The sequence below is a fragment of the Sylvia atricapilla genome, chromosome 5 (genome assembly GCF_009819655.1).
Source record: "Sylvia atricapilla isolate bSylAtr1 chromosome 5, bSylAtr1.pri, whole genome shotgun sequence".
Classification (NCBI taxonomy): Eukaryota; Metazoa; Chordata; class Aves; order Passeriformes; family Sylviidae; genus Sylvia; species Sylvia atricapilla.
In genome coordinates, this window is record NC_089144.1 from 29313800 (window position 1) to 29331650 (window position 17851).

The 17851-nt window shown below is 39.2% G+C and overlaps 1 protein-coding gene across 2 annotated transcripts in view; it reads left to right on the forward strand.

Moving 5' to 3' along the window:
- Positions 1–2001: 2001 nt before the first annotated feature.
- TMEM117 (transmembrane protein 117) overlaps positions 2002–17851 on the forward strand; it is a 175282-nt gene continuing 159432 nt past the window's right edge. The window contains exons 1-2 of one of the 2 annotated variants that reach the window (XM_066319056.1): positions 2002–2049; positions 3964–4268. In XM_066319056.1, coding sequence (XP_066175153.1) covers positions 3992–4268 — 277 coding nt within the window. In that variant the 5' untranslated portion in view covers positions 2002–2049; positions 3964–3991. Of the gene's footprint in view, positions 2050–2174; positions 2246–3963; positions 4269–17851 lie in introns of those variants that run through there. The other variant, XM_066319057.1, reaches the window with a different exon arrangement.

Here is a 17851-nt window from a genome sequence, read left to right on the forward strand (position 1 = left end):
GGTTTTACTTCTGGCTTTTTCATATGCTGACAGTTTTGTAGGTAGGAGTTTGTTTATATTCTGTTGCAGGCAGTCCCTGGCTTTCAAGGGAGCAGGCCTGATTAGTCTTGTCTACTGAGATAATTTGTTAATTGTTGCTATTCAGGTATGTATTTCATCAAGGAAATCTTGATTGCTTGGTTAAAAAGAAAAAATAGGAGCAGTCCATTTTTAAAAATATGAGTGAAACACTACACTTCTAAAATATATATTAGCTTCCTCTTAAGACAGCAAATGCAACATGAAATTTGGGGGAGATATATGGAGCATTACTCTTTTGGTTATTTTAATAGAAAAGCAGATGATTTTCATTTGACTTCAAAAACTTGCTCACTGATTTATTATCTGAAAGAAATATTCATGGATGCTTCGTAGTATAGTATGGGTTTCAATCTAAATTGAAGAGAATATTTTTTGGTGTGTAGGTGCATGGAGGAGTGTGATCTCTTTGTAGTGCATGCTGCCTCCCTCTCTGTGGATTCTCATTAGCTGAACATAAGGAGACAGAGTTCTGCAAGAGTGGCAGTACACACAGAACTGTTGCATGAACAGGCAGTGCTTTTCACTGTATTTCTGTACTCTCACATTGCACATGATGATTTTTCATCTGTGAATATTTGAATTTTCTTTTCACTGTAAAGATAGCTTGGGGTGTGTTCGTGTGAAATACTGAATACTGCATCTTTCTACACAAAATTGAGGGTGTCAGACTCTTCCACTGAGGAAGGTAACCTGGTGATTATGTTAGACATCTTCAATAGCAGTTACATTTATTTACAGAAATACATAAAACTGTATTGCCTGAAGTACAGAAGGGGTTCACAAGTCTTCTGCTGCTTGTTCTGGTTTTGCTGGTCTTTTGCAACATGACTCTCCTAAAGAGGCTTCCGCATTCCTCAGTGGATCTCAGCCACATTCCTTTCTACCTGGGCCTGAAGCAGCCAGATGTCTGATGCCAAATTTCAGATTCCTGCTCCAGTGGAGTTACCTGATTTTTCCCAACAATATATTGAGGCTGTGTCTAGCAACTTCAAGTTTGTTTTATCTGTCTTCAGCAATGACCAGAACTAGTACACACTGCATTAAAACCCAGTCATAATGCAATGCTAAAAGCATCCTGTAAACGTTTTCCTGGGATGTCAGCAATACCACCACACTGACACTAGGGACCACATCCCACTTTAAAAGGCTTTGGTTGACAATTCGGCTGAAGTGCAATGTCAACAACTCTGGCAGGCTGCACAGGGACATTTAGCCCGACACAGTGACCATACCGACTGTGTGTGCACCCTGGAGCCTCTGCATAGCCCCTTCCCAAGTAAGTAAATTGGGTGTAGACCTCCTTTCCCTCCCGAATACGAGGGTTTTCATAGCTCGTCCTGAGTGATCTCACTGTTATTGCTAGCCCTGTCCTTTTGCTTTGGGATATTAAATATCCAGATTTGACCGCCTGTTTCCCGTGTTTGTAAATTTGCATAATACTGGAGTCTGACCTATGGGAATTGAGTGCTGCTCGGGTTTCGTTCACCTCGCCGGCTGGATAAGCCCCCGTAGCACCCCGGCCACCCTTTTCCAGGGTGAATAAAGACCCCCGCGGCACACCGCGCACGTTTCGGGTCCTTGCGGGCAGGCTCCGGGGGAGGGGCGGGCACGGACGGGCACGGGCGCCGGGGGCGTCGGGACCCTGCCGCAGCGGCGCCGCCCGCTGCCGCCGCGGCTGCGGCACTGCCGGGGCCGCTCGCCCGCGCCCGGGAGCGGAGCGGAGCCGAGAGGAGGAGCGCAGCCACCGACCGCCGCCGCCGCCGCCGCCGCAGCCGCTCCCTCCCCGCGGCGGCCGGGGGGCGGGACGCCGCGGCAGCCAGCGCCGCTGTCAGCGCCCGAGGGGCTGGGGGCCCTGCCGGCCGCGGGGGGCAGCGGAGCGGGGCCGCCCGCCGCCCGGAGCCGCACCGGGCCCCGCCGCAGCGGCAGCAGCAGCGGCACCGCGCCCGCGGCGCCGGATCCCCCGTCGCGGTGAGTGCAGCGGGCGGCCCGGGGCTGCGGGGGCCCGTGGCCCTGCGCCCGGCCGGGCGGTGGCGGCCGCCGCCGGCTGAGGCGGCCGCGGGTGCCCGGGTCCGCGCCGCGGGCAGGGGGGACGTGGGCCGATTTAACAGGTTGCGACGGGCGTGTGGTCCGCGGCGCTCTTGGCGCCCGCGTTTTTGGCGTTGAGGTAGGTAGGAGCAGGATTTTTTTAGCAATTTGTCGCTGCCGCTGTTGCTAATATTGCCTTCTGATGCTATAAAACGCTTCCTAGGAAGCCGCATCTTCAGCTGGGTGTTTGATAACTCTCGGGGGTCCGGCAGCTGTCAAAAATACCAGGACATGTAGTTGTTTATCTCCATCCCCATACGGGCTTTAAGATGGTTCATACACGTAAGGAAATACCAAAACTTTTCTTAATGGTAACCGAACCAAAAGAGAACAAGAAATAGCTTTGGGCATCCTTATGGATCTAAAGGCAGTTTAATCTCCCCTGAGTGGTATTTTCTTCGGCAACGACCCTTACTTTAAATCACTTTTTTTTTTTTTTTCATAAAGTTTTTGAAGGACTGACACTTCCTCATGCTAACTTTTTAACTCGGTAATGTGGTATTTTTTTTCTTTTTCATCTATAATTTATGCATAATGGGTCATTATTCCTTTTTGTTATTTATTGAATGCGTTGTCTGAATCTGTCGAGAGGTTCTTTTACCCTTCTCATTTAATAGGTACAGAATTTCTTGCAATTTTACTAATATAAATTTGGTTATGGAATTAAATAGTTTTGGGACTATCTAAAGGGAGACACTGAAAGTCGTGCCAATTCTAAGTTTGCAAGTCCTAAGTTAGAAGTCCAGGAAGGGATGAGTAAGTGATCTGTGCTTTAGGTCTTTTGTGGGGTGTTTTTTGTTTGTTTGTTTTGGTATTTTTGCTGTAGGGCATATGACATTTGCAAAAATTTGTCACTGTATCCTTCAAGGATCATGCTGTAATAAACAAGCAATATTACTAGACATATTTTTTTTCTTCCTACACACTGTGTCGCTTGAATAATTTTTGTGCTCTACAACACAAAGGCCTTGTATCTTTGTGCATACAAAGTGGTCCAGGAGGATGAAACAACGAATTGTTTGTGAATAAAAGAAAAAATAAATCAAATGGCAAACAACTATAATGTTAACCATGCATTTTTCTATAGAAGTCCTTAGTAAGTACACAGGTTTCAAAATACAGTTTTTGTATTCATACAGAACAGTCTTTTTTCAGGGTGTCTTATTTTATGGTTTTGAAAACATGCTTAGCTATAGGTGTACTCCCTGAAGTCAATGAAAAGATTTATACAGGCTTGCCTGACTTCAGGAATTAATTCTAGAAAATTTTCCAATATGTTATTCTTTTGTATGAGCACACGTTTCTGATGTTTCTGGGTCATATGCATTTAAGCTTCCAGTAGAAGACCCCTGGACTTCTGAGCTGCTTCCATCCTTCTCCTACATGGAGAAAGATTCCATTTAGGCTTAGCACGAACCTTTGTGAAATCTGTGTTGTATTTTTTGTGTGGCTGGAAAGGCAGGCTGAGTTTTAGGTAGCCTGCCATGTTCTTATATCCATTCTTTTCGTGCCTCATTTTGGGGGAGGCATGAAAACAATAGTATATTTGAGCCTGAAAATCCTGGCTACAATGTTTGGTTGTTGTTTTTACATTGGAATAGGGAGAAATTTCAGGTTTTCTCTGCCTGGGTCTAACAATATCTTTAGATTGAAATTTTCGTTTTTACACCAGTCTGAAATGTTAAAAATTACTGACAACAAGGTAGCAATGATTTGATTCTTGTAATGTGTGAGTCTCTCCTAAGCTCTGAGAATTTGGGTATATGTAACATTATGCATTTGTGTCTTTACATACAGGCAAAACCAAGTTCTTCAGTATCTGAGGATGGATAAAGACTTCCGCTACTACTTCCAGCACCCGTGGTCTCGCTTAGTTGTGGCTTACTTAGTGATCTTCTTTAACTTCTTAATATTTGCTGAGGACCCAGTATCTCACAGCCAGACAGAAGCCAATGTTATTGTTGTTGGTAATTGTTTCTCCTTTGTAACAAATAAATACCCTGAAGGAGGAGGCTGGAGATTTTTGAAGGTGTTTCTGTGGCTCCTTGCCATTCTCACGGGACTGATAGCTGGGAAATTTCTCTTCCATCAGCGCTTGTTTGGTAAGTTAAAAGATGCATCTGCTGACTTCCTGGTAATGGGTTTCTGACTTTTCCTTTTAGCTTTTTATTCGTGGCAGTTTTGTAAACTTTGCTTTTAATCTCTTCTACTGTTTAGAGCTGTATAGAGCTCAGTACATCAAAGCTTACGCCATCATGAAAACTAATACTATAGCATAATTCTCAATGATTTCAGTCAAAAAAGGATAAAAACAGTGAAAGCTGACAATTTTTAAATACTTCGGACATCAGTATTTTTAAATTTTTCCGTGTTACATATGTACTTCTTTGCACCTTCAGACAAGTTTTTAGGTCTTATTATGTAACTTTCTCAGCAGTTTGAAGAAAATGAATTCTTCCTTGGGGCAGCAACTCTGCATGTCTTGTCAAAAGACACTTAACTGGAAGCAGAGGCTCTTGTAATTATTAGCAGAGCTGTGCTGAAGAGCTCCCATGTGAATATGGGAATTCTAGGGAGGTAGGGCTTGTCTCTGTTTTAGTACAAGAGCAAATCAGTAAAATGGAGAGGCGGGAAATGACAATGAATGTTTCCATACACAAGATACGACTTAACTGAGGAACTGATGACATACTGTACATGGACCAACTGAAAGGAATGAAATGGCCCTGGAATAAATTCTGAGACTGAGAACTTAGATGCAAATATATAGACATGCAAAACTATCCATTTGTTGTCTTAATTTACATGTAGAGAATGTTGCATCTGAAGGCCCAAGGCTGTCTCTATGTTCTTGAGATAACTAGAAATCTTCAGTAGAAAAGATTTCTTTGTTCCTGCCATTTGCATTTTCTTTGAAACATCTGATTCTGGGTGTGCTGCTGCTGGTCTAGATGGACAACCCCCATATTCTTATACTGGTAGCACTGCAGGATGGATGATTACTGGAACACCTCGAAGCACATGAGCGATAGGCCATTTCCTTAGTCTGTCTCATTTTATTAAGATCAAGAGAGAGCCACTATTGTTCCAGTAAATCAAATGTAAAGCTATTGTGTTGAGGAATGAACAAGCAAAGCCACATTAAGAGACTTCTTTTAATACAAACTTCTCTTGAAAGACATATTCTGGAAAATAATTAAGCATCGTGAAGCCTATTTGGCTATTATGCCACAAGGTAGTGGTAAATATAAAATGTTCCCATAAAGAGGACATTTTACCTGGAACAAGGTCTATCACAAGAATGTTTTCAATTCTGGCTTCCCCAGCTGAGAAATTATTTTGTTAAACTGAAGACATTTAAGGAAGAATGATGAAACTGATAATAAATTTAAAAAATTAGTCTAATCGTGAGAGGATTGAGAGGATAAAGGGAAGATTAGAGAGTGACTTGCTCAAATTTGAAGGACAGAACTTTCAGTTCAGCATATGTAATGCAAGGTCCAGTGCTTGGAAATGGCAAATAGCCAGCTTGTTTTTTTTATCTGAAAGGCTAGACAATCAGTGGATCAAGTTTTTATAGGATATGACCTCATCAAGACATGAATTTTTCTCTTTGAGAACACATTTTTCTGACTACAGAGTAATTATCTTCTATCTAGGTAGGTTATTATGATAATTCCTTCTGGATTTGTAAGTTAATATCATATGTAGCTAAACATAAATTTTAAAGTGGCTTGATTCAGTCTTTCTGCCAAATGGAGAAGGTCTGTCCAGCCTTCAGTGTCTGCTGCTTTGTGCCTTTGTGCAGTTGCTCAGTGAAACAGGATAGGGAACTTACCCATATTAGCAGTACCCACCTTTTATTTCTGTAAGGATCACATGTCTGACCTGACCACACTGATGTTTGTGGCAGCACTAAGATGGGGTCAGCATTCAGAGGAAACCAGTGGGCAAGAAATTCCTAACCCTGAAGGCCATGCTGGTTTGTGGATATTTGTAGCTGTGCTCTGGGTAAGCAGCATGGGTGTGGGTACAATCTGATTTGAGGGTAGCTACTGCGTATTGAGTTTCATGGCAATCTGAGCCAATGTAGATCTGTCACAACTCCACCCTCCTAATGCCAGCCACATCATTTTGGTGCCTCCCTTGAGCCAATGCTGCTGTGGATGTGACAGTGCAGCAACCAGCTCAGGCAGCCAGTCTCATGGAAAATCAGTTCCTTCTGCTCTTGTCTACAGCAGCTCCTTGAACTGATGTGATCACTCGAGTGCCAGTGCTGATGAAGTGGCCAAGGACTGTGCAGCCAAGACAGCTGGGGCTGTGGCAGCCATACCTGGTGTTGGCTCGAGTGCTGTGGGACTGCACCCACACAGTGTGAATGGAAATGTGCTGCTGCTCGTGATACACTGCGAGCAGATGGCAGGCAGTGTGACTGAGGAGCTGACTGTATTGCTGACTGATGTGGCTGTGTAGCTGGTGTGGATAGAGATTGCTTTGATGAGAATGAAGTTTACAGCTTCAGTCATCTCTGTGTCTCCAGAAGATTTGTACAGCCCATCCTGAAATATTTTCTTCCTGTTACTTGCTACTGCTTTAATGACTTCATTGCCTAGAAATCACTTTTTCTTGAGATCCTCATCATATATGTCCTCTGGATCTTCTGGCATCAAGCAGTTCATGAATTCAGCCCTTTACTGTTTTGAGTCTATTTTTCTAAGCAGTTGCTACTTCTGTGATTTTTTTTTTCTATTCAACCTCTTTTTTTTTTTTTTTTTTTTTTTTAATGTAGAATTGCTTGGGACAACTGTGGGTTTAAGTCCATGTTTATTTATATTGTTTTTTGCTCTGCTACGCTCTGTTTGCAGGGGAAATTGTGACTGGTTGTTTCTTGTGGCCTGTGTATAACTTCCTGCAGTCATGAAACCAAATAGCACCAGTCAATCTCCCCCTCCCTGTCAGATCTTGGCTCACAGTGGAGGCTGCAAATTGAAAATGAAAAGGATTAGTCTGCACATCTTACTTTAAAGGAAGAGGAAAGGATTTTCTTTCTCTATGCCCTTTCTGCTTTTTTGTCTTCTGTATTTCTTGATGCTGAGTTTGCATAGGAACTAGAAAAATAGTGTAGCTAGAACTGTGTCAGAATACATTTTACTGTCTATGACAGTCACTGCTTGATAGCCTGATAACCATGGCTGTCACAGACTGAAAAAAAAAAAAAGTTCAAGCATCTTATGTCTAAAAAGGGAAGGAGACAGTTGCTGGAAACCTGATTTAGGCTTCACCACTGAGTTTACAGAGATATAAGGAAGTAGGTAAACTGTATTGATGAGGAGTAGAAATCTCCACTGGGGGACATAGTGGGATGTTTTTTGTTGCAACCTTTGAGCGGTATCATCTTCAGGGAATCCGTCAAGACACTCCTCATGACTTAAGATTAGAAAACAATTACTTTTCTTGTTATTTGGTCAAGAAATAGCTTAATTCATTTGATAAACATCTCCCATGATAAATATTTCAGTGGAAAATAGCCCTTATCTAGTACATTCTTTATATCTTCCCGACATGTGGTCAGAACAAGTAGAATTTAACATTGTCTTTTGGCTGTTATCCACTGTATTATTTTGATCCATCACTAAACATATCGTCTATTTGGTTAGCTGTTGTGTTCTGCTGTGCTTCTTACTTTGCAGTGGAAAGTGAAAGGTCATAGAAGAATATTGGAAATTTGGGGAAATGAAAAATAAAGATATATACCCCTGGCTTTTGTTTTTTTTTTCTGTATGAGAGAATTACTTGACAAAAAGGAAAATGGTATTTTCTTGATTAATCTTCTGCTTTATTTAAACCAGAGGGAGCTTACAAAATGACCCATTTGATGACACTATGTATTCAAAAAATGCATTCAAATTTTGACTTAAAAGATATTCCTGAATAAGCATTTGCCTACTTTTCATCTTGCTCTAGGGCATTGTATAGAAAATAACACAGTGTTTAAGGTGTAGAAAGAGTATGTTTTAATTGGCATCTGCTCAGAATATGCACAGTTGATCTTCTACACTACTTTATACCTAAATTCTGAGTTCAGTTGGGTTTTTTTTGGCCTAAAGTTCAGGCTGTACATTTTGCATCAATATAGATAAATATGATCTATCATGTAAATCTAAAATAGTCTTCAATTTGAATAGACTTTTAGCAGTATGCATAAATTGGCAGTATACTTGGAAATATATGTTACTTTTCTCAGTCCAGCATTTTTGCTTTGACTGGCCTTTTTGTTGCTAATCCTTATCTTATGCTGCATATTAGATACATCGGTTTTTAAAAGCTTACTTACTACAAAACATACATGTTTCTATCTTCCCATTTTTCTGATTCCAAAGATGTGTTATAATCTGGTGAAAAGGCTGATTACAGAGACCATATTGTATTTCTATTGTACTTGTATTTGAATCAATTGTCAATGAGTGTGCTTAGATTTATACTTGTAAGTTCCTTTCCAAATAGTGTGGATGGAAAAACCAAATACTTAATTTAAAACAAGATATATATAACTAAATCTGTATTTCTTAAAATGGAGGAATCATAATACAGCAAGTAAATTAGAGCTGTTGTATAAATGTTGAATTTAATGGGTTGCTGTCTTACAAATGTTCACAGTTTGTTTAAAAGTAAATTATAATCCCAGCTTTGCAGACACAGGAGTAAATGAATAAGTAACTCATAGAACTAATTAGTAAACAAATAACCCACTGAACTATGGGTGCACACAAATGTTGCAAATTTTTTAATGGGTAGTAGTGCCATGCTGTTAGCAATTTCATGATACATGGTTTCAAACAAAACACCCACCAAGGTTATGCTGTCTGAAAACATTACTCTTTTTGTCAAACATCTGATCTGGAAGGCTTTAAAAGATCATACAAATGTCTTAAAAGCAGACTCTTCAGTGTCTGCTTTTATGCTGAAATTTAAGGGATGTAATAACGGATTGAAGATTGCAAGGGGAAATTAGGCAGACTGGGATTTAGTCAGGATGATGTTGCACTATATAGGAAAAGTGGACGTTAGGTAACAAGATAAATTCATACAATATTACATATATGATTAGTTAGTATCTTGATATATTTGGGATCATGTTAGTGTAAAATCTGGGCAGTGTTATTGCTGCTAGTGTTGGCATATCACTTTCATAGTGGTGCTTGTGAAATAGCTAATGAACCGTGTGATCTGCTTTGCCAGAGAAGCTTCCCATAGATCTGTTAAGATTTTCTCATGCTTGTTTTTCAGCCAGATTGTTTCCCATTCTTGTTTGATGGTAGTGATAGGAACAGTTATACCACCATCTGTAGAAACAAGTGGTGTGTGTACAGCAATACTTGCATAAAATTTGAAGCTGATTGATAGAGCATATTCTTCTCTGTTGTCAGCTCTGTGTCTTACATTACAGTAAGGACTGTCACTTAATACCCAGCAACTTTGTTCCTGCCCTTTCTTTTCCATTGATGACTTCAGCCTAATAGAAAACAATTAATTTGACAGCTGGTGAAAAATATTCTTTTCAAGAGCCTGTTCAGTATTTTAATGACAATGACCAAGTTAATACTGTTGAAGGTATTCAAGGTCTGCAGTGATTGCCTCACGGCCAATTCACCTCTTTTGTACCAGTAAAATGTTGAAGCAATACAGTAAAATTATTTTGGTGCTACAAAATGTGTGCCAAGGGGCCAGTCTAACAGTTTGCTAATAATAACGCACAAGTGACTGTGAGCAAGCAATTCTGAGAGCCAGAACCCTCAAATTAAAAAAAAAGAAAAAAAAAAAAAAAGGTAGCATAAAAAGAAGAAGCTCTCAGCCAGCCACTGAATGAGTTGCAGGCTCATCAGATTCCAGCTCTGGCAAGCTGACAGTAATTCAGATATCAGTTTATTTAAACCTTTGCATTATTCATGAGGGAGACCACAAATGACCTTTCAAATATAAATGAAAAGCATGGAAGTAACCTCCTAATTTCTTCTCTTATGCCTATTTTTACAGGAGCCATAACATCTCACTGCTTCCTCTTTTCACACTCAATAAGAAGGCTGTTGCTGTCTGCACTTAGCCTTAGTTGTGGAATCAGTCTTTGGGTAGTAAATTATAGAGTTTAATTGGAGAGATTCAAGCAATAGCTACAAAAGATTATTCTCTCTTCGATGAAAGCTTTGGTTCTACTGGCGGTGCATATCCCACTCCCCAGGCAGTAGCTTAAGGGCGTGAGAAGAGCTACGTGTGTCAGATTTTCCAAAATGGGAAAGCTCTAGATAATATTTAGCATCCAGTGACTGAAAACTAAAAATAGGTTCATTGCTACTTTGTATTGATGTGTCAAATCTGTGTTTTGATCTTTTTGACATGACTTTCAGATTTTTCTTTCTGTTTGAAGCCAGGAGTGATTTTGGAATGATGCCTGCCACTTATGGGAATGATATGTCTCCATTGCCCAATTTCCAGAAATAGAAGTGAGCTTATTCTTAGTAGATGCGTCCTGATGGGCATAGTGCAGGTGCAACCTAGTGCAGGGGCAAATTTCATGTGTCATTATCCCATACAAGGAGGAGATGGAGGAGATATTACTGTGGAACATCACCCTGCCATGTGCCTGCTGCAGAGTCCCTAGGAGAACATGATTTCCTTGGTCATGCTGTGTCCTTTCGAAGGTCCCCTGAGGCTGTCAGAGTGGCATGAAGGTCCTTCACATACAAACCAACATTCCTCTCTGTGTGATTCTGCAGAATCCAGCCTGTGCACTCCCCCAGCCTGTGCACCTGCCTTATAAAGTTAAAAATATGTATACATACACACACACACACACACACACACACAAATACACATATATATGTATATTTAATTCCAGAATGAACAAAACTCCTCAACATATTCTGGTCCTTAAAAAACTTTAAATACATTACCTATGTAAGAACTATTTAGCAAATAGTAGGTGTGGTGTATACATTTCTCATAGATATTTTACATATGGCAAAAGTCAAAAGAATTTATAAATGTATTCACTAACCAGAGTGACTTTCAAGGAGGAGAGAGTAATTGTTCTCTATGACACAGGTAGGGCAGAAATGCAGGGTTTCTAAATATTACTGCTGAGATATGAGAGGCACATGCCCTAATTTCAAATATCGGAAAACAGAATTTTCTGCATTTTTCTCTTTTCATCAGAAGGGGTAATGTCCCTTTTCCCATTGAGTAACTCATGCCCAGGGATGGCAGGAACAGCAGAAACTCCCCTACATTGAGCATTCACACTCTCCTTGGTGCCTTTATGTGGGAGTCTCCCAGGAGCAGGCTGGACATCTGAGTAGAGGTAGCAGCAGAGCCTTGAATTCAGCTTTCATCTGCAGCACTGGGGTATGATCTTTCAAAGTGGCCAGCTGTTTAGCGCTTTTTAGGCTCACTTAAATACATGCTAAATAATGTCTTCTATTTCTGGGACACTGATGCAATGTCTGTCTGCTATGAAGCATACTTTCGTTTAATTGTAAAGCAAATAAGAAATTAAATCTGTGCAAGATTCAGGTAAAGTCAAACATGCTAAACAAATAATGAAAAAAATAATTAGGACAGTGGGGGAGTAAAGAGATGAGGCAAGACAGAGCAAAATATTCCTAGAGAAGGACAGCAACAATAATATTTAATTTTAGCTTACTTGAGTAAAAGGCCTAAAAATTGAGAGACCACAGTTTTAAATAACAAAACCCCACAAATATCCTAGCTCTTTTGCTAATCGATGCTAATAGATGTAAGTGACAAAAAATATGGATCTTAATTCACACCTAATGGTGTAACATGCTAGAGGTATAGAAAAGAGAGGAGGAACTGAAAACTAGTATTTTATGTGGAATATCAGTGGAATTCCTGATCCGGGAAATTCAGGGCTTAGCAAAACATTCAATTTTGTGTCACTTCCATGCAGCAAGTAAAAAGTATTTACAAACACTTTTCTCCATACCTACCACTTTGCTTCATGTTATCCTTGATAGGTTCCAACTGAGATTACTTTGAAGTGGTTTGAGGTTTATGTCCCATGAGCCTTGTCTCTGTGGCAGCCAAAGGTAGAGTAATTTTTATATAAATTAGAGGTCACTTTTGTATGACTTGTCTAAATTCAGAGAGTAAAACAGGAGTGCTACTCTCTTGGGGATGTCTACAGATTTCCATCTCCTAGGCTGTAGATAAAAAGCCAAATTCTCTTGAGGCTGTGTTTCTGCTTGCCTTGCTAGGGCACACATCAGAGCAAATGCAGGCAGTCAGGGGTCTCTGCAGAGGTGAGGGCTGCACTGCCTGTGCAAAGAGCTGACCATGGCAGCCTGGGTGTACCCTGAGGTCATCAGAATGCCACTCTGGGTGTCAAACTAAACCAGAACTTGGTTCAGGCTCATATAAGTTTGTGTATAAAAGAAGAATTATCGATCCTTGTACTTCTAGATGCAGTTTGATATCACAGTACTGTTGGTGGTGTGGAATTGGTGCAGATCATGTATTTGTATGTTTGTCTTAGTTTCGTTCTGGGGGTGGTTTTTTTGTCTGTTTAATGTTGGACTCTCCTTCAGACAGGGTGCAAATTCTCATGAGGGATGCATTCTGCCTTAATTTAGTCCAGGAATGGGTTTGGTGGTGTTAGGTGTATGATTGAGCGCAGTTATCATATTTTCCAACTTAATGATTCTGTGATTCCTAACTTTACAAAACGTGTGGTTTCTTAGTTCCTCCACAATTTTCATACCTCACCTTCCAGCTAAACTAACTAGAGTCCTGCTCAGATGGGATTTTGATTTATCAGAAAATGAGTGATAACAGATCTGTTATTTTCATGCTGTGATAATGGCTAGAGCAGACGAGCTCCAGCTGTTTTATAGCTGGGTAGTGGCTGCAATTACAGTCTGTGTAAACAACTGGCCAGAGCCACAGTTATCGGAGTAAAATTAGCTTTTAACAGCAATTCAGACAGAAATAATTATCTTTCAACAGAGGAGCACCTTCTAGTGGTCTCGAGTGAACATGGCAGGTAGTTAAACGGAGAGGTAAATATGCTAGATAAAGAGTCGCAATGCATATTTCTATAGACTATTTCTATGATTAAATTCAAAATTCATTTAAAAACAAAGGGAAAAACCCAAGCGTATATTGGAAAAAATTAACACATTTTTCAATTATATTATTTTCTGCTATTCCCATTCTCCCTGCTGACCTAATGGTTTACTAGGTTTTTATACAGTTACCTCGAAAGAGTATTTTTGTATGTTCTACTTGTAACCTACCCACCCTTTTGCTTTCTTAGTAACAGAAATTTGTCTTCATTATACAGCAGCTCCAAAGGAAATTTGCCATGGAAATATTACTTTGTTCAGTTTCACTGATTATTATAATACAGTTTCTCCAGCCAGAGTGTTTCTAGTGAACAGATTTTGCAATGTATTATTTGCCCTGGTTAGTTTTGAAAATAACATAGTAGTAAATGATTTAAAATACAGTTTTTCCTAAGTTACTACTTAATATAGTGGCTATGACAGTTTGGTCTAGTTTGTGGTGTCTTTCAATCTGTATGTAGTAGATAATCCTTTTTGGACACGATTATATAGTGTACATAATACAAATGAAGGATGTACTATTTCTAGAAAGGCAAATTAAGATTCATAAGCAGTACTTAATATTATGTCATTGCAGGATATTTGTGCATTAGTGGAAGCTAACTGAAACATATTCATACTTAGATTTTCATTACATTTCTCTGAACTTTGCAATTGAGTGAAAAATGTCAAGTGCAAAAACTCGGATTTTCTTGTGCTTAAAAGAAGACATAGCTATTCAATTTTTGACTCTATAAACATCATAAATGTATTCCTGAGTTTTCAAAGTAGAGAACTTGACCCTTTTATTTCTGAAGAATTTTTTCAGCATTTTGAAAAATTCAGCCCAAAACTGAAATAAAGTCTTGTAAAGATTTAACCCATGAAAGAGAATTTTGTATAATTTGTTTTAGTGGTGCCATTAAAAAAAATTATTGAAATAGTAGTTTAGCCTCCTCCATTCTCTGCTAGAAGGGTAAAGGGGTAGTAAGACAAAGTTAATGGAGTTTTGGTGTTGTCAACCACTTTTGTAATCACAGGGACAATATTCTGGAAAATACTGCAAGTGGTACACAGTGACTTGTTATAAGTACACCTGCTGACTTTAAGACTGGTCCAAGTCTGGCAGAATAATAATCAGCCTTCCCATGTAAGATCTGTGCAGATGGCAGCACATACTAGTTCTGACATGGGACTGGATTAACTGATTGTATCCTTTTGGTGTTCAGACAGGTGTTGATCAGGATGCATACACAGGTGCCAGTTGAGAAGTGTATAGCTTACAAAAAACCAGTTTTCACTGAGTCTGGAAGGGCTCAGGTCTGTGTGCTTACCCCTGTATTCCACAGTGAGCTAGAGAGTGTCTCTTTTGTCACTGGAATTTGCTTTCTTTTTGGCCCACAAGACCAGTTCTTGACTTTGCTTTACACTGGAAATACAGACATGCTCAGTAACCCCTGGGGTGCCGTACTTTCAAATCTAGTCACAGTCTCCATAATAGACAGCAGAGTTACAAATGTTTATTGAAGACAAAAAATAACACTAATGCTTAATCTACTTGGTTTTCAAAATTCTTTATAAATGTTTATTTTGAAGGCCTCTGTAGTAGATATATAGTAAGCAATTCTATTTACTATTAAAAATAAGCTTGTGAATTGGCTTCAGGAGAAAAGAACAAACAGTATAGAAAAACCCTGATTATTTTGACAAATTGTTGCAGAGCACCATTAAACTGGTATTGAAGAGCAGAGATTTTAGCACTTCCCTTCAGAGTTCAGCATCAGCATTATACAGGCTAAAAATACTGCTGTGTTTCTTATATCTGCTATGAAGTTTGGATTCCGAAGAATTCAGAGAAGGAAAATGTAATTTCTGGAGGCATGACATATATGGTGATAAAAAATCTTAGCTCTAAAATTAAAAAAATAAAGAGGATCATGAAATCGCTTACATAGGTTTGGCAGTTAAAACCCCAGGTTTCTTAAAAATTCTAAAGGAATAAAGAGTGCAAAAATATTATTGAATACTTACATGCCATCAAACTAACTTTTTTATTATTATTCAGTGACGCCATTTAAGAAGGGAATTATTTTTTCACATTAGTTTTGTAACCTGTGATTGAGTCACATAGGATTAAAAAATCTATACCTCAGGAACAAATGCGTTAGCATTTTCTTTTGCTAATGCAAGGTTTTCAGTTACTTCCCCACTAAAAAATGTTCTAAAACATTACAAGAAATCAATATCTATTTTTACAGGTTTCCTTTTATCTGCATCAGCACAATTGTCTAAATCTGAAGTAATAACGTCAGTAATAGTAAAATCTAAAATTAAAATTATAGGCTGAATCTCTATAATAGAAAGTGAGAGGCCCAGAAAAATTCAGAATTAAGCCTGCCTACACACTAATTCTGGCATGGCTTTAAGTCTTTCCACATTATCTGCATTTTACAACTCTTCCAAATCAGCAGCCTGAAGTATTGCTTCTAGATAATAACAATGACATCAATGTAAAGCAGAGATGGGGTACCTTCAGGACCCCCCCTGCAACGTGTGATATGGTAGATGGCACTGACCATCACCACCTGCCTCTTTCTCGCCTTTGGGTTATCCATAAGATAAGAAAATGTCAGCTCTTTCCTTGCAGCAGCTAAAGTCCATCCTCCTGTTCTTGTTTTGGTATTAAAAGATGAATATAAATTCTTTTGAACAATTCTATTATTTACTTCTTTGAGAAATAGCAAAAAATCTTAAAAGGTTATGTGCCATTTCTAAAGTGGCATTTCTTTTTCTAAGGAAGGCAGAGTGCTGTGCATTTCACCTGTGTGAATTCACCTGCAGTCTCTAGTTCAGATAAGGCACTTCAGACCATGAAAATCAGTAAGACAGGCTGCACAAGAAGGCCGGTGGAAAGACACCTGGCTGTGGACATCAGTCTTTTGACCAGTGTTGGCTGAACTGGTGGGAAACCGGAGATCCTGAGCTCCTCTTGTCTTAGCACACGATGTTTTGTGTGAGGACATCAGTTTTTGAGCTGGGTCAGTAGCTGAGACCTTGACTGTTACCTTTTGTCACATTAGGCTGCATTTTACCTTAGACTGCAGAAGCTGAGAACTGCAGTGCTCCTTGATCAGGGTTCACCTTTCCCAGCTGAAGGAAGCCCCATTTGTGCTGACTCAGGTGAAGTGGAAGGGACCGAGCTGGTATGTGCCAAGCTGGGAGAACTCCTGAAAAGAGAACTTGGGAGAGCTGTAGGTTTGATAGGTCCCTGCAGGAGGTCAGCACGTCCCATCATCTCTTGGTTACAGGCTCCAGGCAGAGCACAGGGGGACTTGGGCCACTCAGAATCTTGGATGTCTCTCTAAAGCAGGAGCAGAGAAGCCATATTTCTTTACAAAGCAGATGATGGACTTAGCCATATCACCTGCTTCTGCTGTGGTTCCTCCAGCTGTAGAATCACTTTAGGCAATTTTTTTTCCTCCTGCCTAAAGAGATTTGGCTACCACAGATGAAAGCAGTGTATGATAGCAAAATATTTTAATAGCATTGTGGTATTGTTTGTTATAGTTTTTTGCGAAGTGAGGTGATTCTGAGGCAGGACAAAGAAAAACTTTGATATCAAAATACATTAATTTATGTATATTGAAGAGAAAACCAAACTTTTAGGCACATCTGAACATTTTTATTTAAAAGAGGAAGTAAACATTTCAGTAGTTTCTCTGTGAGATGAAAGTATTACAAAGAAAAATACAGACTATAAAGATTGCTTTTCTTAGCAACTTCAGGAAATTTATAGCAAAATTTCAACTTAGAGATTTTTGGTTTAACAATTTTTGCTTACAAAACATTGCTGAATGTACAATAGTAAATGGGAAAGTTGTTTTTTTGACAACAGCTGAGCACATAAAAGGTCAAATATTTCAGGCTACAGTCTACCCTGTGTCCATTGAATGTGTTATGAAGATGTTAACATATCTAGATAAAAAAGCTACCTAGACCTTGCAGTCAGTTTTGTAGGCTAATACATTATTACAATATACTATAATGTGTTCAAACTCATAATAGTTAGGTATTTAACTGGATAGCATGCCCTCAGATTTAATACAAAGATCTGTGAGAAACCAGTATTGCAACATACTTCTCATAGTAGAATAAGTTTACTTCGGCTCTTGGCTGTTTAGTTTATTGTTCACTTATTATAGCAAAATGGAATAATTTAATTTTATTTGTTTATGTCATTGTACCCAAGTAATATTATAATAAAACATTTTAGGACCATGTATTTCAAAGTAAAAATATAAGTAAGTAAATATGAACAGATGTCTTGTGCCTTTTACTACGCAGAAAATACTTGGTTTCAATCAGGGCAACATTAGCATAAGATCAGCCTAGTTGAACAAAAATGCTTTTTAAAAGTGTGTTTAATTGATTATATAACCATTTATTATCAGGAAAACAAATGTCTAGAACCCTTATCAGCTACTAGAGTATATTCACTGCTAAGTATAATGAGAAACAGGAATAGCTTAGGCTAAGAGATGGAAGGATGTTTTTTAAAAGAGTATCTA